General features: G+C 41.7%; 1 protein-coding gene across 4 annotated transcripts in view; it reads right to left on the bottom strand.

The window, feature by feature from the left end:
• Window positions 1–24042, bottom strand: part of LOC147025963 (KH domain-containing, RNA-binding, signal transduction-associated protein 2-like) — a 57599-nt gene that overhangs the window by 25554 nt on the left and 8003 nt on the right. For all 4 annotated transcript variants that reach the window (XM_085880907.1, XM_085880906.1, XM_085880905.1 and 1 more), the window contains exons 2-3: window positions 12521–12648; window positions 1904–2020 (exon numbers count right to left, since the gene is read on the bottom strand). In XM_085880907.1, coding sequence (XP_085737033.1) covers window positions 1904–2020; window positions 12521–12648 — 245 coding nt within the window. The remainder of the gene's footprint in view (window positions 1–1903; window positions 2021–12520; window positions 12649–24042) is intronic.

The following is a 24042-nucleotide window of genomic DNA, read 5'->3' as shown; positions in this document are numbered from 1 at the left end:
TGAACATACTATTATTATGCAGAATTTCCATTTTCCAAGTATACACACACATTCTGTCCATGTATGTGTGTATGTATATATACACATATACATATATATATATATATATATATATATATATATATATATATATATATATATATATATATTGTTACGGATTTCAGAATCCGTTCTGATGAATGCATCCACACATCCAGGTCCTCAACAGTTATTTCCATAAATGCATGTTCAGATTAGCCCCATCCCCATGTCTAATGGGATTTTAAATGTGATGCGTTGAGAAGGGTAAAGGATAGATCCCCTCTCTTATGGGAAGCTTTTTTTTTTTTCTTTCTTTACAACAGACACGTTCACACACATTTCTTTCCCGAGCGCTGGTGCCCTTATTTTTCCTCAGCAATGTTTATGCACGTATTTCTTTCGCGAGTGTTGACGCCCACCTTTTTTGAGAGCGCAAGGGTCGTCATGGTAACCGTGCGCAAGTAGAGCAGGTGAGCTGTGGGGGGACTCTGCGCCCGCCGAGACGGGCCGCAGATATAAAAAGAATTGGAGGTCCGTTCTGAGGTGAGAGAAGTAAGAGGGAGAAGAGGAACGAGAAAGAAAGCCAGGGAGGGAGAAGAGAAGTGAGCAAGAAGCGGGTGTAAGCGCGAAAAAAAGAAGAGAAGAGAGCAAGCGAGAGTGTGATGCTCGTGTGGGTGTCTGACCAGCACCAATGAGACAATTCGTCTTTCCCAGTGCTTGAGCAAGCGAGCGCGTGTGGGTGGGTGTGAGCAGCGCCGACGAGTGAGGCACGTGTCGGTCACCGTGTGAGGCGCGGGTCAGTCAATGACGGACCGTGTGGATCACTGGAAGTCAGTTTTGTGAAGTGTGAGGAGCTGCCCGTGTCGCAGCACCAGGGTCTAAACCCGTGACAGACGATCTCGGTGCCCTCCCAGACGTCGACTGGCGTTCAAGGCCGTTCGCGAGAGGGTGCACGGCAAGGCTGGATGCTGGCGACGGACGTGACACGCACGCACACATTTCAGGACGTTTTCAATTTACGGAAAACTACTCTCTGGTGAGCGAGACGACTCTTCTCCCCCCCCCCCCGAATGATCTGCTGGGTACCCTTTTCTGTGTTTAGCTGCAAGTAAGTCAACCCCCCCCCCCCCGATAAGCATCTGCTCTGTCTTTTTCCTGTCGTTTTGATTGCTTTGGAATTTATTCATTTACTTACCTCAGAAAATAAAAAGTTTTTTATTTATTTTATTATCAATAAATCATTTGTCGATTTCCAACCTGTCCGTGTTTGTCCTTTCCTTCCATTGGTCTGGCATTGTCCGAACCTAGATAGACTGAGAGGTAATTACCACAGATTTGACCAAAAATAGTCGGCATGCACCAGCGGTTAAAACGCTCGGCCGCCATAATTAAAATCTAATCGAGATAACATTGGTGCTTTGCAGAGGGCGCGCTCCCCGCTCAGGTAACCACGTGACCTCCAGTTAAACGGAATAATTAGACGGTGGACACTGGAACTCCTGGTTGACTGGCTGGCCTTCGTGGTTCTAAAACAACCCAACGGACCACAACGTTAATTGTGAGCAGTGGCCCCAGGTCCGGCTCTACCGAGGACAACTGGGGATTAATCCCAGATTGACAAGCTGGTGTCTTGGTACCCGTGGCCGCAACACACACACACACACACACACACACACACACACACACACACACACACACACACACACACACACACACACACACACACACACACACACACACACACATACACACACACTAAAATGTGATGGCCCCTTATGGGAACTTCATGGCAGTCTCCAAGCAAATATTACAAGTGAGAGCTCAAATTCAAGGTATTATAGTTCGGCAATTTGTAACAAAAGAGATTGTGCATGAGTGGTACCTTAGCTTTGTCTTTCATGCAACCCCTTCCAAGTATCGCCATCCTGGTTCCAGTTTCCGTCTGCAGACGCTTCAAGGTGTTGCCCATCGGACCAAGAAGTTTTCCTACAAAATTGAACTGAAGGAGGAAAAAAACCCAAAAACAAATAAAAATTACAAAACAAAACAAATAAACAACCTTAATCAAGTGGGCCTTTCAAATTATTCAATAGCATTACCTTGTATAATTACACCACCAGCAAAACAACATAGTTTAGTAATATATATATATATATATATATATATATATATATATATATATACATATATACATATATACATATACATACACACAGTAGACTAGGTGTAAGTCGGCAGCGTGTAACTCGTCACTTCGCCTAAGTCGGCAGCGTCAAAAAGTCCCGAATTTATCTCATGTTAAATCCCTTTGAATAAAGGGTCATCCCTCTGTAAGTCGTCATCTCTAAGTCGTCAGATGTTGTCCATTCCCACGTAATGGAAACTCAAGTAAATTACCACTCCTAACTCGTCACACGGAACTGCTGCCTCATGAGAATCCCGATTTCATGGAATCGTGATGCTCGCTCATTGGTGTACACCGCCAGTGATAGGCTATTTATAACTGCGTACACACGTTGATCGCACTGCAGGCAGGACAATGGCGACTAAGCGTAAGCTTACAACTAAAACCTACCAAGAAAAATAAGACATTATCCAGTTTTGCGAGGCAAATCCACTGATGAAGAAAACAGACAAAGCTGAGAAGTTGGACATCAAACGGCAGACATTGAACGATATCTTGAAGAATAAGGGCAAGGTGTTTGGACAAGTGGAGAAGATCGTGAGGCCGGTGGGAAGTGCGAAATGTGTGTCCTTTGAAGATGTCGATGACGCGCTCATCATCTGGTTTCGGCAAATGTCGGCTCAGCCAAATATTCGGTTTCGGCCAATTCGGCCAAATATTCGGCCGATACTGTCTTTCGGTGGAGGATTGCCCAGCCAACATCATGGAATACAATGACCGGTTTGAATCCTTTCTCATGCACCAGATGCCCAAGAGTTTGAGGCAGTCAAACATAACGGATTACTTCACGAAAAAGTAAAGGATCGATCGAGCTTAGTGTTGAAGTCTGATCATGGTTTTATATTGGCTTGTTTTGTACATTACCGCACTCAATTACACATAGGCATTGAGTGGTAATCATCACCACGATGACTGTGTGTCATGTAATTTGTCACCATATCATCACCGATGGTATACGAGTTGTCTTACAGAGTTGTTCATTATCTTTATTTTTGATAAACTGATTCATGAATTCCATCTTTGCTTGATCTTTCCAACTCACCAACTCACCCCCACCTATGCCCCAAGGATTGTGTTTTCCTTTTGGTACCATAGCCGGCTCTCACACATACGTGTCCAGGCCACGCGCGATTTCATCCTTCACCCCACAGTCATCATGAATGTTCACATACGCGCAAGTCGTCACTTTTTTTCTCGGTCCCAATGGTGACGACTTACGCCGAGTCTACTGTATATATATACATACATATATATATATATATATATATATATATATATATATATATATATATATATATACATACATACATATATATATATATATACATACATACATACATACATACATACATATATATATATATATATATATACATACATATACATATATATATATATTTTTTTTGCATATATATATATTAATTTTTGCAACTTTTTTTTTTTCAACAAAATTGATTGTTTTTTTTGTATTTTTACATGTTTTAAGTGATTTCCAAACCCCCCCCCCCCCAAAAAAAAAAATGTTGGAGAAAAGAACTATAACTCTGCCAGCACTGTTGACATCATATTTAATGAATAAGATATAAGGTTCACTCGAGTGACCCAGCAGTATTGGCGGCGGATGTTTTGCACTCGCCCGAGTGCTCCCCCTCTAGTTATTGTTACTGTATAACGTTTTTACGTCACTTCGGCCTGGATTCGGGATCAGCGATCAAATAATGTAAATCACGATTAAAAAATATTTTTTGATGATGCGGGGGATATCTTTATTAAAACCAGTGGAGGAAATATACACCATGTCTGATATTTGGGTCTTTCATGTCTCCGACGATGCCTTTATCTCCCGGGACGCATCATTCCCCATGACAAAAACCGGAAGCAAAAGGGTCTAAGCCGAGACACGGATTCCAAATTGCCAGGGTATTGTGTTGTTGTTTCCTATTCTCTCATGTGCACGCGTTGAGTATGAAGCTCACTACGTTCGCTATTATACACTTTTCGTTGAGAACAGTAGTGGATCAATACACGCCGCCTCACCCCAATATGTTCATATTATACATACACATGCGGTGCAGAGACCGCCTTGTATTTCCTCACCAAATATAGACGATACGGCGTCCATGGTATTTGATACACTATCAAAGGCCTTATTTACATCAACAAAAACCTATCGAGGTTGTCTATTATACACATTTCCTTGAGAACAATAGTTCATCAGTATCAGTACATGCTGCCTCACATCAATAGAGGTCGTCTAATATACACTTTCGTTGAAGTGGAGATATTTTTCCCGAGCAATTCCTCATCATCAAGCAAGTTTCCTCATCAAATCCTCACCAATTCCTCATCCATTTCTGATCCATTCCTCATCAAGCATTTAGCTCAGCAATAGGACCAGTAACTCTATCAGGAGATCATGCTAAAATAGAGTGACTATTTACTTTTGTATAGTGGTAAAAGGTTGGTTGTGCTCATTCCTGCGGACCCCAGTGAAAAAAATAAAAAATAAAAAAAAATAAAAATAAAAATAAAAATCGCTGGAACTCCCGCACTTTTTGAGCCAGACCCATGCGTTTCGTTGCAGGGCTCCCGGGACCAATTGGCCTCCCCAGTTGGCAGCGGATCCCCTTGCGAGAACTCCCGCGACCTGAGTTGTAGGGGATAGTCCCCCGACGAGTTGCCCCGAGCACAACCACCAAACATAAAATTAATCCACACATTAATACATAATAGTTAAATTTTGATAATTAACCTCCACCATTGAAGATGGACGGAGGTTACTGTTTTCACCCCTCTGTTTGTTATCTTTCCAAAACGAAGTTTTTGCAAGATATGTTGGTCAGCTTGTATGTTTTTTTTTTATTTTTTATTTTTTTGTTTGTTTATCTGAAATCATGTATAAAAAATTCTGCAGAGCACAGTTATCATTGGAAATTTTTGTAACTTCGCATATCAGAGGCCTATAGAGGTCCCTTTCAGCACACAAAATTTTGAAGGTCAAGGTCAAAGGTCAAGGTCACTTTGTCACAAATCAGGGGAGTCGACGAAACCCTTATTTTTTGAGTAATTTTGATCGGATCGTCTTCAAACTTTATGGGAATGTAGTATATGGTCTGATGCTCAGCTGATTAGTTTTTGGTGGTGATTGGCCTTGACCTTCATATGTTTTTTTTGTTGTTGTTTGTTTGTTTATTTTTGTCTGTCATCACGTATAAATCACTCTGCAGAGCACAGTTATCATTGATATGCGAAGTTACAAAAATTTCCAGAGGCCAAAAGAGGTCCCTTTCAGTGCATAAAATTTTGAAGGTCAAGGTCAAAGGTCAAGGTCACTTTGTCGCAAATCAGGGGAGTCGACGAAACCCTTATTTTTTTTGAGTAATTTTAATCTAATAGTCTCCAAACTTTATGGGAATGTAGTATATAGTCTGGCGCTCAGCTGATTAGTTTTTGGTGGCGATTGGCCTTGACCTTCATGGTTAGCGCCTGAGGTCAAACATATTTGACCCCAAGGTCAAATTTTCAAGTTTTAGGAACCATATCGTGTAGTACCTCAAATTGAACACCTCGATGAGTGCTTTCTAGATATGTCAAGCTTGAGACATTATGACGTCATTTGGTGACATTATGAGGCAAACATATTTTTCATGGTTACTCTTTAGAACGATTCTCATCGGAATCTCTCGTAGGCAGATATTCCTCAAGGAGTCCCTACTGGTGGATAGCAGCTCTGTTCACCTCAGTGTGACCTTAAAGTCACACGTGCTCACCTTTTGGCAAGATACGGGTCACCCTGCGGGTGACATTGGTTTTTTTTTATTTGTTTGTTTGTTTGTTTGTTTGTTTGTGAACAGTATTACGGAAAAACTCCTGGACGGATTTCGACGAAACTTGGTGGGGGGATTAGGTATGGTCCAAGGATCATGCCATTAGATTTTGGACTTGGTCCAAAGTCCAATATGGCCGCTATGGCGGCCACTTGGAAAAAAAAAACATTTGAATTTTTGTTTTTGCATTTCTACATGTTTTAAGTGATTTCCAACCAAAAATAAATAAATTTGTTGGAGAAAAAAAAAACAAAAGTTTTCAGCTTTTTTTCAAAAAAATTTCGATTTTATTTGAAAAATATTTGAATTTTTTTTTTTACATTTCTACACGTTTTAATTGATTTCCAACCCTCCCCCCCCAAAAAAAAAATTGTTAGAGAAAACCCAGAAATTTTGCAACTTTTTTCCAAAAAAATTTCGATTTTTTTTTTGGGCATTTCTACATGCGCGTCGATCTAGTTTATTCAATCGTGGTTCAGGAGAGTCTGATCCGTTTTGACCTACAATGAATAGGATATCAGGTTTGCTTAAGTGACCCAGCAGTATTGGCGGCGGAGGTTTTGCACTCTACCGAGTGCTCCCCCTCTAGTTTTAATAAAGTAATGATGCCTCCTAAAAAGCAAGGAAGCAGCATTGGGAGAAAAACGCCACACACTAAGATTGTGAGAGCGTCACGACATGTCGAGACCGAAGAGAAAACGACATCAAGGCGTCAAAGAGATCGGTCGCGTTCGGCAGCTGCTCGGCTTGCAGAGACTTCTGAAGCTGCGGACACTCGGCGCCGAAGCGTTCGCCAAACAACCGCAGCAGCGAGAGCAGCAGAGCTGCCTGAAGTCTCGGACGATCGACGCCGAAGCAAACGGTTGCATTCAGCTGCCAATACAGCCGGCCCTTTCAAATCATCGAAATTGGAAAGAGAAGTCTTTAACTATAGAGCGCATAATGAGTATCAATTGATCCCTATACTTCAAATAGGTGGGATGGATGAGATCTGCAGTCATTGTGGGGCAAGAAAATTCAAGAAAGAACCTCCTGGTATGTGTTGCAGTGGAGGGTAAGTGAAAAATCACTGATATATACGAACCACCAGAACCGTTGAAGTCTCTTTTGGATGGTACATCTGCCCACTCGCAACATTTCCTAGGCAATATCAGGAGGTACAACTCATGCTTCCAAATGACATCATTTGGAGCTGAAGAAGTTAGGTTACCGGGCTACTTACCTACGTTCAAGGTTTGTGGGCAAATATATCATCGAGCCGGGGCCATTTTGCCACAACCCGGAGAAGAACCGAAGTTTCTTCAGATCTATTTCATGGGCGATCCAATCAGGAAGCTCAACGTAGGTGTGGCATTGTTGAAGATATCCGTCTTGAGTTGGTTTTGGACTTGCAAAAGATGTTGCATGAAACTAACAACATCGTAAGAAGTTTCAAAACAGCCTTAGAACAGGCTCCCAGTGAAGACATGAGGGTTGCAATTCATGCTGATAGAGCTCCTGCTGGAGAGCATGAGAGAAGATACAACGCCCCACAAGTAAATGAAGTGGCCATCGTCATCATTGGACAATAATTCAATCGGCGTGACATCGTCATACACTGCAGAGAATCAGTGAGACACACCGCTCCTATGATGCCCTGCAGTACCCGTTGATTAACTGGGAAGGAAAAGATGGCTATCGCTTCCAAATATGGCAGTTCAATCCCACGACCGGACTAATGAATGTTGGAAAAAAAAGTATCTGCTAATGATTACCATGCATACAGAATCATGCACAGGCAAAATAGTTTCAATATTATTTTGCGTTGTCGCCAACTGTTTCACCAGTATATAGTTGATATGTATGCAAAGATTGAGTCTGAACGACTACTATTCAACAGAACTCATCAGCAGCAGTTACGCGTGGCTGATTATATACATCTCCGTGATTCTCTAACCAATGACGGCCATGCAAATGTTGGTCAATTAGTTATATTACCATCATCATCATTCACTGGTGGACCACGGTATATGGCAGAACGCGCTCAAGATGCAATGACCTATGTTCGAAATTTTGGAAGACCGGACCTTTTCATAACTTTAACCTGTAATCCTCAGTGGCCAGAAATTGTCAAAGAACTATTACCAGGACAAGTCGCACATGACCAACATGATCTAATAGCAAGAGTCTTTCAGAGGAAAGTCATTCTGTTGATAGATCTTATGACGAATTTTAACGCGTGTGGGTCTGTTGCTGCCTACATGTATACCATAGAATGGCAGAAGCGTGGTCTTCCACACGTACATAGCCTTTTTTGGCTCAGAGAAAAAAAAAAAAAAAAAAAAAAACTTAGACCCACCCAGATTGACTCAATCATTCACGCTGAATTGCCCAACCCACAAGAGGATCCGTTTTTGTACGCTATTGTGAAATGTCATATGATCCATGGTCCACGTGGAGTAATAAATAGTAAGGCACCCTGCATGAGAAATGGAAAATGTGGAAAGAGGTTCCCTGGAGAACTCCTCCACGAAACGCAGTCGGATAAAGATGGATATCCGTTGTATCGTAGGCGAGCACCTGATGATGGTGGATTTGAAACAACGGTTAGAAGTTCACGGTATTCCTGAACCCGTCGTTGTTGATAATTAATGGATAGTTCCATATATCCCATTACTCTCCACTATTTTCAATGCCCATATCAATGTTGAGTATTGCAATAGTGTAAAAGCTATCAAATACATTCACAAGGACAGTGATCAAGCCGTAGTAATTATTGAAACGACATCAACGAGGTTCAAAATGTGAAAATAGTCGATATATATGCAGCAATGAAGCCATATGGAGGATATTGAACTTCCCCATTACTGGCAGGTTTCCTCAAGTTATTCACCTGACAATTCACCTTGAGAACGGACAGTTTATTTTACAGATCAAAATGTCCAACAACGAGTGGAAGAACCTCCAATTTCTAACTTACTGGCATTTTTCAAACTATGCGAAATTGACGACTTTGCTCGAACTCTACTGTACGCTCAGGTGCCAACGTATTTCACTTGGAACTCGAGTCAGAAACGTTGGAACAGGAGGAAGCAAGGTTCAGAAGTTCCAGGATATCCCGGTATTTACAAATCTGACGCATTGGGTCGAGTGTACAGAGTACATCCCAATAATTTTGAGTGTTTCTGCGTCCGCCTCCTCCTGCATGTGAAACGAGGTCCAGTGAGTTTCATAGACCTGAGAACAGTGGACGGGAAAATTTGCAGCACATTCGTGAGGCTTCCAATCTCCTCGGACTCCGAGAAGACGATGCCCATTGGAACGCCACGCTTGAAGAGGCAACTGTTTCTCAATCCCCATCGACCATGAGGTATCTATTTGCTATTATGATAACTGCGTGTGAGATGTCAGATCCCAAGAGCCGATGGGACATTCACAAAGAGGCCCTGTCTGAGGATGTAAAAAACAGAGTCCAAAGAGAACATCCCCAAGATGACATCCAGTACACACCAGATATGTTCAATGAGGCTCTGATATACATTGAAGATTTGGTATTATGCATGAGCGGGAAAGATTTAACGAAGTGGGGACTTCCCTCTTCTAATAGGTCTGAAAGCGCAACCATCAGTAGAGAATGGTACCGTGAAACAAACTACAACACAGATACTCTCGCAAAGTTTGTTTCTGACAATGAGCCGCTTCTGGTACAGGATAAGAGTAATGCATATCAACTGATTTCTGAAGTGGTTCAAGAGGGAAGTGGTGTGATATTTTTCTTGGATGCCCCAGGTGATACTGGCAAAACATTTGTCCTCAACCTTTGCTTGCCAAGATGAGGAGCCAGAAAAATATCGCATTAGCCGTTGCTTCATCCGGTTTTTCCGCAACACTACTTTCAGGTGGCCGCACAGCGCATTCCGCTTTCAAATTGACTCTCGACTTAACTACAATGGAATATCCGGTTTGTGGCATTGGCAAGCAAACTGAAGCAGCAAAAGTGCTGAAGAATTGCGACCTCATAGTTTGGGATGAAGGTACGATGTCGCCTAAGGATGCATTCGAAGCATTAGATAGAACTATGCGAGATTTAAGAGGAGTAGACCTGCCTATAGGTGGAGTTACGCTGGTTATTTCAGACCAACTTTACCTGTAGTACCCCGTGGCACTCCAGCTGATGAAATGAAAGCCAGTATAAAATCTTCATACCTCTGGACATTCGTACAAACTATCCGTCTCACAACAAATATGAGGGTCAAATTATATGGTGATTTAGATGCTGGCAATTTCGCACAATTACTTCTCAAACTTGAAAATGGTGAAATCCCGAACACAAATGATGCAATATCTATTCCCGATGACTGTGGTACAATAGTTTAATCTATGGAGGAATTAGAGGGTCATGTGTATCCCAATTTAGCGACTAGTTACAAAAACATACAGTGGCTCTGTGAAAGAGCAATCCTGACTCCACTTAATGAAACAGTCCATGTAATAAACCATCAGTTATTACAAGTAGTTCCAGGCGAACAACATAGTCACAAGTCTATTGACACCACACTGGATACTGAGCAAGCCATACATTATCCCACAGAATTTCTAAACTCATTGGAATTACCAGGATTGCCTCTGTACAATCTGTCGTTAAAAGTTGGATGCCCTATTATGTTATTACGTAATCTATATGCACCAAAACTTCGCAACGGAACTAAACTGATTGTGAAAAGACTACTACCACATGTAATTGAGGCCACTATCATGACAGGATGTGTGAAAGGAGATGTATTCATTCCACAAATTCCACACATTCCATCAAATTCAACGATTGAATTTAAGAGACTACAATTTCCTGTATACCTGTGCTTTGCGATGTCTATCAATAAGGCACAAGGACAGTCATTGAAAGTAGCAGGGCTGGAATTATCCACTCCTTGCTTTTCCCATGGTCAGCTATGTGGGATGCTCCAGAGTGGGATCATCGGAGGCTTTATAAATATTGGCCCCAGAGGGGAAGACATCAAATATTGTTTATCCTCGAGCACTCCACTAAAATTATTGAGCTACCTCAGTTATTTCATAAACGGGAATAGGATGTGCGATGAAAGAAATACATGTTGCTGGTGAAAAATAAAAATGGTGGTGGATTGTATATATACATATTACAGATATAAATAGAATGGTGATGGCGTATGTGCATAATATTTTATACTTAAATTGTTATGGGCAATGTAGATATTTTATAGAATGGTTATGGGCGTAGGAACGTTGTATTTCCAATGAAATACTCGGGTATTTCCGTCAATTGTCGCCATTTCCGTCGAGGTTACGCACTGCATTTACCGGACGGCCGTCATTGGCTGTCTTGAGGCACGTGGGGGGGGGGGACACCAGACCCACCGGAGACGTGGTAGACGACGCCGGGGACATTTCAAACTCGGTGCAATTGTATACAGTGCACGCGCTGTAAAAAGTTGGGATGAATGGTTAAAAGTTTGTCCACATTATCCAAGAGAGATGTAGATGGAGTCGGCACGATATTTACCATCCATGGTCCCGACATACCACCTTCAACGATATATTTATACACTCCTTTCTGCAACATTTATTTAAATGCAAACTCTACACATCCCATTTTAAGGTGTAGTTTGGAGCTGTGTTCGATGAGGACTTACCTTCTTTTTATTTAAAAAAAAAAAAAAAATAATAATAATAATAATAATAATAATAATAATAATCGGCTCTTCCTGCTTATTATGCATTTTTTTTTTTACCCTTCTCACCACATCCTTTCGGCCTTTTTGTCTGTTAGATTACATTTCATTGACAACTACTATAAATCACATTCTCACCAAGTACCGCACTACTGGTTAACCACTTTACTTTTGTCATTTATACTCTATGCAGTAATGTGGCGTACCATTTATACTCACCACAAATATAAACTAGAATGGCACTCTTCGACGTTGTGATGTCGACCGATATGCCTCCGCCCACATTATTGCATCATTATACATAATTGTACCAAGTTTGATTTAAATCTCTTCAGCTGTTTTCAAGTATCACATTTTTACCTGTCATGATCTGACCTTGACATATTGATGCTGAAATCTAATCAGTTCATCTTTGTATCATAATATGTGCTTATACCAAGTTTGGTTAAAATCAATCACCAATTCACAAGCCAGTGCAGTAACAGAATTTTTACCTAACAGGACCTCTGACATTTGGCCTCTTTACCCCACAATCTAATCAGTTTATCTTTACATCATGATACATACTTTTATCAAGTTTGACTTGGATCCCTTCAGTCATTCATAAGTTATCACAGTAACAAAAACCCATCATGGAAGCACGGACGGACAACCCAAAAACATGAGGCATCCAGCTACTTCATCAGCAGTCATTAAAAAAAGAAAAGAAAAAAAAAAGGGGAAAACATGAAAGATTGCTATTTATGTGACGTATTTCACATTAAAACAAAAAAATTTAAACTATTTTAAACATTCCTTACCTTCGGGTGTTGCTTTGCTGGAATTAAAACTCTTTCCGAGAGCTTAATATTATGTTGTCCCATAATATCTCGATACCGCTTCTCCAGTTCCTTGTTGACATCACTCCCTTTCTGCACCCTTTCAATCTCTACATGAAGCATGAAAAGGAGCATAAAACAAAACTGGGTATTAGAAATAAAATTGAATCACAAGCTGTCAGACTGCATGCAATCAAATCATTGTACAGTGCAAAACAAAACAATACAAAAAGAAGAACCAACACATCATTGTTTTAATCACAAAAAACAAACAAAAAAAACAAGTGGTTACTTGGAAAGAAAGTAAACCTGAGACCACGAATAGGTCTGCTCTTTCCTGTTTATGCCAAAATAGAGGGAGAAGTGGGAGAACCTAACAATTTTGGGTGCAAGAATTTCTTCAAAAAAAATATAAACAAACATCAACAAAAAGCACAAACACAAAAACTAAATACAGACATATCCTGGTTTCGAAAACAATGTGTTCTTGAAAATGTATTTGTAACCTGGAACAGTAAATCCCCTTCGAATACATGTATCAAGTGATTAATTGGTTCTCAAACACAAAGTGTATACATTTATTTTTACATAAAAACATGTACTTTTTTTATCTTGCCAAAACGAAGTTTTTGCAAGATATGTTAGTCAGCTTGTATGTTTTTTTTTTTGTTTTGTTTTTTTTTTTGTCTGTAATCACGTATAAATCACTCTGCAGAGCACAGTTATCATTGGAAATTTTTGTAACTTCGCATATCAGAGGCCTATAGAGGTCCTTTCAGCACATAAAATTTTGAAGGTCAAGGTCGCTTTGTCGCAAATCAGGGGAGTCGACGAAACCCTTATTTTTTGAGTAATTTTAATCGAATCGTCCCCAAACTTTATGGGAATGTAGTATATGGTCTGGTGCTCAGCTGATTAGTTTTTGGTGGTGATTGGCCTTGACCTGCATGGTTAGCGCCTGAGGTCAAACATATTTGACCCCAAGGTCAAATTTTCAAGTTTTAGGAACCATATCGTGTAGTACCTCAAATTGAACACCTCGATGAGTGCTTTCTAGATATGTCAAGCTTGAGACATTATGACGTCATTTGGTGACGTTATGAGGCAAACACATATTTTTCATGGTTACTCTGTAGAATGATTCTCATCGGAATCTCTCGTAGGCAGATATTCCTCAAGGAGTCACTCCTGGTGGATAGCAGCTCTGTTCACCTCAGTGTGACCTTAAAGAAGTCACACGTGGTCACCTTTTGGCAAGATACGGGTCACCCTGTGGGTGACATTGGTTTATTTCTTCTTTAATCAAGTATGAATAATTTGAGGCAATTGTTCGATAAGATCCGATAGGAATAGCGAGAGGAGTTCTCGGATTCACTTCCCGGCCAACGATCCTGAAGCCGACGAAGCGCAGAAAATTCTGCAGCACGACGGCAACCACAGAAGTCATCTGAAACGCTCAATTTAGGTAGGGTCCAGCATGCAATCCCGCTATGCCACATTGATCAAATACGGCTGAGTTACCGTAGGTGGACATCCAGGCTAATGGCTACCAATGTTGGAAGAGTGGGGTAAACTCCCGGTCTTACACACACTGTCTAATGTATGGAGCTCACAACCAGACAGTTTGGAAAAGGGTTTGCATTGATCAACAAAAAGGCATGTATGTGCAAGGCAGTGTCAACAGTAACCCTTCGCCCAAGCACACAAGTCCCCTCTTAATCAGTCACTTGTCACAAACTCCGGACAGGCGCAACAGTCATTCTGGGAAATGAGGCAAGGAAGAGGGACAGAGAGCAAGAGGAGAATATGAGTGTTGTCCACCTCTCGCTCACTGTACACAAGCCGGCGGACTCATGTTGGTCCCAAGAAAAAGGGTGTTTGTTTAGCGTTGAAATCCCACCAAAACAACTAGAAAAGGTAGAAAGGAATGACATTACAATACAGCACCATAAATAATTTTTAGGGATTACCATCATGACATCTTTTGACGATGCCAATGCTTAAAACCTTTTTATTGATTTTTTTTTCCAATCAGTGTTTTGGTGATTAGAGAAATAAAGTTACCGTTATTTTGCTGAATTCCTTGTGGAATAAGCAGAGATCAATATTGTTGAGCTGGATATAGAAAAGTACAGTATACAAATATGGTTATAGATTTGAATTATGGCTCTGTAGGAAGGTTAAAGTCGGCTTTGAAAATTTCAAGTAAACAGACATTTAACATCTTCAATAAAAACGTATTGTTGTGGTTCTGCAAAACCACATGCCTCCAAGGCAATGTCACACAACATACATTAACCCCAAGCAGTTATTTCAATAGTATGTGTATTACGTAGTTAGTCCCTTCCATATATCTAGTGGGTGAAGGGGAAAAATGTGTTGTGTGGGACTCTTTCAGTGAGATCTCTTATAACCTGAAATCTCAGTTCTTCCATTATTTTTCTTTCACTCTTTGCTCCACCTCCTTCTCAAGAAACATGCAAGCAAGCACACACGCCAATCAATAGAAATCAAGCAGACACGCTGTGAGCGCCCTCCACTACGTTCACGCTGCAAGCACCCTTGTGCATTGCGCACCAATTCTCAAATCGCCATTCCCCACAATGCCACGTTACAATCCTCTCTCACTTCAAATGCCACATGTTCACACCACTCTACAACCGCCACAACTTCCAAATGGTCATCGAACTCTCACCATAGCCTCGGACATAGAGGAGACGTAGGTTGGGTTATTTTGGGGCATAGCTGGTTTAAGCACCTACTGGTAGCGCAGGGATTTCCCTAAAATCCCACGTTTGAATGGAGACCAGTGCACGCTCAGGACTCGAGAGTGCGTCCGAAAATCATGGCTCCATGTTAAACTCGGAGCTTCGACGCACGACAGGGTCAGCGAGCGACTGAGCCATTTTTCACGTTCGGGGCCTGGTGGGGAATGTCAGCATATGGCACCTGTCATAGCGTCAGACTTTGTAACTAACAGGCTACGACCGCTATGGACCAACAGGGAAGCGCGATTTTGCTTACAGCCCGGTTTGATGCGATTTTTGGTTCCTCCCCTTGTCCAGGACTCATAAAAAGAGCAGTTCAGGGTTCGTTGTTGGAGAACGGAGAGCAGTTCGTCGTTGGTGGATCACTGGGGACAAGCCAAAGCAGCACTCACCAGACATCAGACCTCACCGGAGAGACAGGCAGCGCAGAGGAAGGGGCGCCGTAAGTCTGCGTGACAACGCGTGACCTCACGCTTTGCTGTTATGAGCCAGGGCTGCTCCATTTGAATCAACACTTACATGTACAGATTCTTACACAAATCGGATAGGGTCATTCTTGTCACACATCTTTCTTCTACCATCTCTCCCTCGTCTACTGTGGACGCACAAAAGAGCAATAAACGCGGGCAAAGCGCAACTGTTCTTTTCAGGGCAGGACCTAAGAGTGAACTAAAAGAGTGAATCGAACCGACTTGCACTACACAACACTCGCACCACACACTCCCACACCAGAGACACCCTCAGTATTCCTCCCTCCTCCCCTTTCCAAAGTGTTCTGGAATGTGCTGGTGTGCTGGCCACACAAGATATTAAGAGGTCGTTATTCCTCCTCTGTTTCTTTCTCTCTGGGCAGTCTAATTTTCCATGTGTGTGTTTGTGATGGCACCTGTCATAGCGCAAGACTGTGTAAAAACTAACAGGATAACTGCACTCTCCTTTTGTAACATTATTTGCCTTTTGCTGCACCCCATCAATTCCTTGCTTTCCCTGCTGTACATTGCAATAAACCCATTTACTGTGCCGCATAATTTCCCTTGCATTCTAGTTTTAAATAAATGCGTTTATAAATAATCCCAACTCGTTGTCTTTTCCTCCATTGTTCCAGCATGGGCTGCACCCTAGCTTCGCCGGGATGTTATTCCCCAAGAATCTGTTTCATAGCTGGTACATACTTGGCAGCTCCACTCGGCTGCATATGATCAACGCAAGTACGTACCGAGGGCATGACCCCCGGTAAGGTCACGTGTCCTCAAGTAAATGGTTGTTACGAAGGACTCCAAGTCACGTGGTCAAGTTATTGGCGTTCGTGGTCGATTAGTGACCCGCCGTGACACGAAGTTATTCGTGTGCGATGGCGTACAATTCCAGAGAGGAACCCGAGACGGCCCCTCCCTCAACAGTATTGTATGTAGTTAAGGAAAACAGACACTAAAAATAAGTTTTGTATATATATATATATATATATATATATATATATATATATATATATATATATATATATATATATATATATATATATATATATATATATATATATATATATATATAAAAAATAGGTTCAAGTTAAACATACGAAACCAAAAAATGTAAATGTATCTGCAAGGGAGATGTTAAAAAAGAACATATGGTGCTATACAAGTGTTTTTAATCATGAAGCTGATTTGCAACAACCAGGATTCCAGGATAAATGCATCTCCCTTGATATTCTTTGCAGGCCTGGAACAAACAAGATAAGACAAGAAATGAAGGTGCAAACCATAGTAGTAGATGGGCCAGATCTAATTTTGGGCAGTCCATGGTACTTGGTCTGTTAGTAAAGTTTAATTGCTGCCAATAATTAAGGCAATGGGGATAGACCATCACCTGGGTGGATGAAAGATTTCAAAGTGTAGATTTTTTAATTGCAAATTAAAAGGTTTCTAAAACCCTTCGTCCCATGCATAGATCTCTGTGTTAAATTGAGAAATTTTGACCCCTTAACAACAACAAAAAAAAAAATTCATGAAGTTTATAATAATGCTGTATCCCTCCGAATAGAATATACCACAAGTTAAGCAAACCACACAAAAAGTATCTTACCACATCATCAGACCAATCTGTTCACTATTGTAAACAAAAGAGAATCAACACTTGCACTTTATGTTGAAAATGACACTCACCACAAACTTTGGATGTTTTGTGAAATGCAACAAGCAAAAACACAAACACAAAAAAAGGACATTATTTATAATAAAAAAAAAATTAATAAAAAACAAGGGAGAGAAAAATGACAAGGAGTGATAAAACAATCCGACAAGACAACCCTTTTACATATTGCTATTGTGTCAGGTAAGAATGACACCACAATAAGACCGACACCACAATAAGACCACGATCCTTTTACGGATTGCCAGAACGACATATTTACAATAGGTGACTGGAGCAATCGGAACAATTTCATGAAGATTTCAATGTGAGAGGGAGTTGTACATTTTCCAGTTTGGGTTGGTGTAATTGTGCATTACTAGTAGAGTACCCGCCCTACGAGCGATCTTGTGTTCCAGGCAAGCAATACGTTCTTCTGACGCATACCTTTATTTGGGCGGTGTATAGGCAACTGACAGCTCTGCATACGCAAAAATAAAAAAAACTCAAACAAGCCGGGAGGCGACGATGGTTGGCGGGCACGATTGAAGTGCCACGATAGGTACAATTGAGTCAGTGGAAGCTTTTGAGGAAGCCCTACCGTAAAAACCTATCTCTTCCGTAAAAATTTACCAAATCAAATCGGAATTTTTATATGTTGTACTTATGGACATTACGCACAGCTTCCAGGAAAAGAAATTGAGGGGAAAAAAAAGTTCAAGTGGGCGTGGCTCCGCTCACAAGGGGTGTGGGATGCCCCTCATACAAAAAGACACAACTAGACCATGATATCTAGCTTGTGTCCAAGTTTCATCAAGATCGCATCAAACGTCACGGAACTATGCTCTGGAGAGAGTCAGAGTCACACAGACACAACGAAAATAGTGGTCACTGCTGGCGCCCGAGAACCAAAAAAAAAATAACCCGGGTTACATGCATGAAGCAAAAAACATACGGACTGCTTATAATTCAAAATACCTCACTGCACTGGAAAACGTGGGGACAGGAATAGTGTACTGTAAAAGGTGGAAACTTGCAATACTCTTCCCCACCTGGAAGCGGTGCAACACAAAACACATTTACCCCTATACATTAATTATTGGGGTCATGTTCATCCTATGTCGTAAGTCTGAATGTAATTTGCCCAGAGCTGTAGGAGGAGTGTGACAAATAAACAAACACCAGTTCGTGAATTTTCGCAAGGATACTTGTGGCCAGAGAGGGCTGGGCAGCGGGAGAGGGGTGGTTTGGACAAATACGGCTTGTCCAAGTTATATGAACATTATACTGTATTACATAAAATTTACTTGTGCAGTATGCTACAAAAAAAAAAATATATATAAAAAAAAAAAAAAAAAAAAAAAAAAAAAAAATCAGTGAGGTGCATTTATCTCAATATTCTACGAGCTCTAATCTTGGCTCTGTTATTGGGCTCTTGTTACCTCCACCACCGAAGGTGGAAGGTGATTTATGTTTTCACCCCTGTCTGTCTGTTTACTTGAGAAAATCGAAGATTTTTCAAGTATATTGGTTTGTCTTGTGCATTAGTCCGTCTGTCCATCCATCCATCCATCCATCTCAATTGCCTACAGGTCACAATTTTAAACCAATCTTTGCGAAACTTTACCACCTGGTAGAGTTTGTCATAAGCATGAAGCTTATTGTTCAAGGTCAAAAGATCAACAACTTTGTCAAATTTCTAAAATCCTCAATTTTCATTCGATCGACGAGAAATTTGAACAGGATTTGCATATCGGGTCACTGAATTCACAATGAACAAGTATTTTTGAGGTCAACATAGGCCAAATTTTCTAGAATTGCCAATTTTAATCAGATCGATTTGAAATTTGAAGAGCATTTACTTCAACCACCAATTATTTGTTTCGGGCAAATTTGTTTTATGGATTGCACAAGTATCGTGCTATGCACGACATCTTTGTTTGTTTGTGAACAGGATATCTCAATAAGTTGTGGACAGATCGAGAAGAAATTTGGAGCAGAGCTTGGGTACGTGACAAAGATCGAGGTTAAAGACCCCACGGTGTGTTTGGGTCCAAAAAAACAAACAAAAAAAAAAGATGAGAAAAAAATAAAACAAGCCGGTAGGCGACATGGCTGCTCACTCTAGATGGAAAGCTGGCCGACACGACTAGCCGATATTTATGTACATGCTATCAATCAATTTAGCACAATAAATAAGATTATCACAGCCCTCTTAGTTTGCGCCCAGAAACCCGCCTTGTGAAATTTCAGGCACGTTTCCAAAGAGACTCTAACAAATGGCAGCCCTGGTAATTCCATTTATCTATTCGCTAAATATTTTATTTTTTTTATATGATGCTGTAAGACATTCTCCTTGGGCACAAAAAACAGGTCCCTCGGAGGTATTGATTTTTTTTGTAGTCCACAATAAGTGTACGATGTACGATAAAGTATTTTAGCTGTTGCTAAGCAACGGAGGTGTGCATAGCAACCATTCATTTTTGTGTACATGCTCGCCACATTGTACACATTTCACCCAAGTTTCATCAAAATCAGACTCTTTCTCTTAGAGATATTCGCAATTAACCATTTCTGAAATGTTCGACATGTGCTCGCCCAAAACCTATCTCCTCCTACAAATATTTTTGTTAGGGCTGCAAATTGGCATGAAGGGAGCTAGATGGAGTGCGCACAGAACTCTAAGCTTCGATTTTTTGAAAAAAAAATTTGATTTTTTGACCACTTTAAAGGGCCGTTGCTATGGCCCGGGGTCCCATATTCGAAAGCACACGATTCCCAGAAATATTGGTCCTACCTACCAAATTTCATTGGAATCGGTTGAGTGGTTTAGCCCCTAGGCTTGACCAAAGTTTCACGGACAGACAGACAGATGGAAATGTCCAGAATAAGGGTGCTCTCAGAGCAGCCAATGATGACATTTCAGTGAAGATCCGAATTTGTATCCAATAACTTTTAAGTGATAGGGCTAAAACGATATATAGCACAATATCTGAAAAAGTTAGGGATGGATTTGGACAAAACTTGGTGGACGAATTGGTTCCATCCATCCATTGGGTTCATACTCTGCGCAGTGTTGGTGCTGCCCAAGCAGTCTCCTTGGTTATTGGACACACTCTTGGAAGGGTCGTCACTCCGACACAGGATACCAGCAAGCTGGCACTCATTTTGCCGACCTCAGAAGGATGACAGGCAGAATCAAACCCCACCTTGTATTAATTCAACAGCCGAGTGAGATTTGAACTCAGGATCCTTCGAACCAAGCCCACCACTCTAACCATTAAGCCAACACCAGGCATACAAGTTTGTGAGGTGACAAGAACAATCCAATTAAATTTTCGTTTGGGTTCAAATCCAGATCCAGCCCATCAGTGGGATACAAAACGTAAAATAATCAACTTCATGGACGTATGCACTCTTCCGAATGTCCTTGGCGAGCCAGTTTTTCCAAAGTCGAGCAGTTTCCCACGAGGTCTAATTTTTATTTGCTTGTGAACAATGTGCATTGTACAGTTTTTGTGACAAATATGTTGTTACGGTCAGGCAGCCTTCAACAGCCAATGAACCGCCGGGTGGGTAGGGGACAATAAATTGACGCATCCTGTGAACAAGCAAAAGGTGTAAAACTAGACTGCGTTCAATTGCATTAATTTACACCGAGTTCTTCACTTATGGTTCCCCCAAGGTTGTTCCAATTTTACAGAAGTTGGGTGGTTGAAAGCACACGTGAGGCGAGGTTCATTTGAACTGAAAATAAATATGAGAAGAGGATGACGGGACTTGGGGAACGGAACAGTGTATGCAACAGGTCAGACATGATAGTGCAACAGATAACAGCAATTTTGAGAGGAATCGTGCAAATGATGATACAAGCATCAAATTTGGCACATTTGTTTTCTAATCAAATTCTAATCAAATCTGCCTGATTGGCCATTTGAAAATCCAAGATGGCCACCAAGTTAGCCTCCCGAAGTTGACTTTTTGCTTAGAAGCATTTGTAGTTGTCCGATTTGCATGATCTAGGTGTGGATGCTGATGTTTTCAAGCCTGCTGGAGTGGATTTTCCTATTTTTAAAGCCCCCTGACACACTTTTTCTGATTTTGCACCACTTTAATGATTGTCATATGAAGCTAATAGGTCATGTGGAAGGAGGTGGGTCGGTTCGTTCAGTTTCGTTGTGCAGATGACCAATCTAAACGAAATTCACCCTGTACATTAATGAGAACACACCATTGAAATTCCTACTCGTTTCCATATGCACAAGTTGACACACTGACAGTTATTACCATTTGAAATTACCGCCGTGAAGTGGGCGTGGCGTGCTTGTAATCGCGGAGGAAACGACCAGGAAACAACAAATCAAGATGTTGGCGCCCATGGTTGTCGTATGATTTTGAGTGATTTTTGGTCTTTCAACAACCAAATATGCGTTGTTTCACACTTGGGCGGGGAGGAAGATGAGAAAGTGACACAATTCACAGATAAGAGCTGGCTTAAGGTATGTGAGTGTGCGAAGGCTTGGTGTGACGCCACAGATAGTGAAACTATCAAAAAATGCCGTTTGCTGGCTGATCAAATTATGAAACTGCTTCCAATGACTGATCCTCCTGCGGATGCCGGCTGTCACCGGTTCTGCTATGCGTCGTTTTGTAACAAGGATCATATAAAACGTACTGAAGCCAGGAAAAGGAAATCAGAAGCCAGCACTACTGCAGTTTCTGCTAGAGCCAGTGAGGTGGTGGGCAGACTACAAGAAGAGGGGCACTCAGACCACAAAATACGTAGAAAATCCCTCAGAACCTCTGTAGAAAGGGTGGCTGGCAAATCAGCTGGTGTACTGCCAAGAATTTGTGTGATATGCCAGAAAAAAGACAAATTCATCCGTGTCAAAGGAAAATCTCAACGTGATCAGTTGTCCCTGGCAGAAACACAGGATAGAGGAAAGTTGAGGGAAACTGCTGAGCAGAGGAGAGATGAACGTGATGTGAGAATAATGACAACTATAAAGGATTAAGACTGCATGGCGCTGGCAGTTTGTTATCACCATAAATGTTATTATGAGTATGTGAATGACACATACCACAGACAGAGTGAAAGTAAACTCCAAACTCAGAAAGTGAACTATGACTCGACATTTGACATTTTCTGTGATAAAGTAATCCAGGTAAAACTCATTGATGGAAAGCAATCTATACATATGAAGAAGTTGTGCGAGATGTTCAATGACCTACTCAGAGTATGCGAAGGTCAGGATAAAGCCAACTACCAGGCAAGAAGACTGAAGAAAAGACTGCAGGAATGGTACCCAGACATTATTTTCTATTGTCCACCAAAAATGTCTGAGAGCGAAGTGGTGTACATGAAGGACATGGAAATTGGTTCCATTGCTCAGGATGCTGTTGTAGACAGTAGCTCTACAACAGAAACAGAGCTAACTGCAGAGGATGAAGCCAGCCAGGGTCCACAGCAGGGCGACTCAGACTTCAATTTGCATGTTCTATACTCTGGAGCACTCATGGTGAGGGATGACCTGAACAAACACCGAAGTGTGAACATTACATGGCCCTACTTGGAAATGGTGGAGCTAGCACTAGAACTTATACGGGCAACTCGTACTTCGAACTGGCCGAAACACCTTGCGATCACGAGAGCGTCAATGCCCTGGTACTTTGCGTACGATCACCTAAACTATGCAAGGTACTTACCCGTTTACTGGCTGGAAATGGCCGGGCGAGAGCACTCCCACACAGACACCTATCAAGCGTTCATGGACGGCAAATGGACTGCCCAACGGCATACTCGTTATGGATTTAGTAGTGTTGCGTGTGATCAGATGATAGAGCAGACTTTAAATAGGGACAGCAAGACCAGTGGAGGCATCATTGGTTACACTCAGAAAAGCACAGCTGTGGAGAAGTGGATCCTGTCCCAACCAGCACGTGCGGAAATCGCAAGGAAATGTGAGTCCATGGCGGGTATCCACGACGAGCCCCGAACGAGAAAGGATTTGGATGCGTCGAGCTCGAAGAAGAACGAAGCAGTGGTGGTACAAGTGATGGACACAGTACTTCAAATGATTAACCCTTTCTCCGGCACTCACCTTGAACTCGTCAATATTAGTTCAGGTGTCATCGCACCGCCAGCCACTTCCGCGGACTTGATGAACGCGTATGTCAAGGGAGAGAATGCTGTCGTGCAATTCATCCGTGATCGGCTTCTCTCAGGTGAGGTCCCATTCTTCAGTTCGATTTCGAGGGCCAAATTGGCAACTTTCTTGAAGGCGATCACGCATGAATTGCACGACAGCATTCTCTCCCTTGACATACACGTTCATCAAGTCAAGTTCATCAAGTTCATCAAGCTCATCAAGCAAGTCGGCGACTCCCCACCAGCAGACGCCGAAGGTTGAAATTGCAAATGAACGTCGTCTTTTCACACGACTGCTGTTGATTGGCGAGTAAAGCAATGTAACACTCCACGATCTTCTCGCATACCCACTGGCATCCGGTGATGGTTCGATTGCTAAGACGGACAAAGCCAAACTCCGCAACCGTATACTGAAACTGTGGCCCGATTGCCATGTGGACGCTCGGCCTATCGGAGGTGCAACA

Source organism: Eptatretus burgeri, chromosome 5, assembly GCF_056783735.1.
Source record: "Eptatretus burgeri isolate ZD-2024b chromosome 5, Ebu_testis_v1, whole genome shotgun sequence".
NCBI classification, from domain to species: domain Eukaryota; kingdom Metazoa; phylum Chordata; class Myxini; order Myxiniformes; family Myxinidae; genus Eptatretus; species Eptatretus burgeri.
The sequence above is the reverse complement of the archived record's forward strand: the minus strand, read 5'-3'. Positions and strand labels throughout refer to the sequence as shown.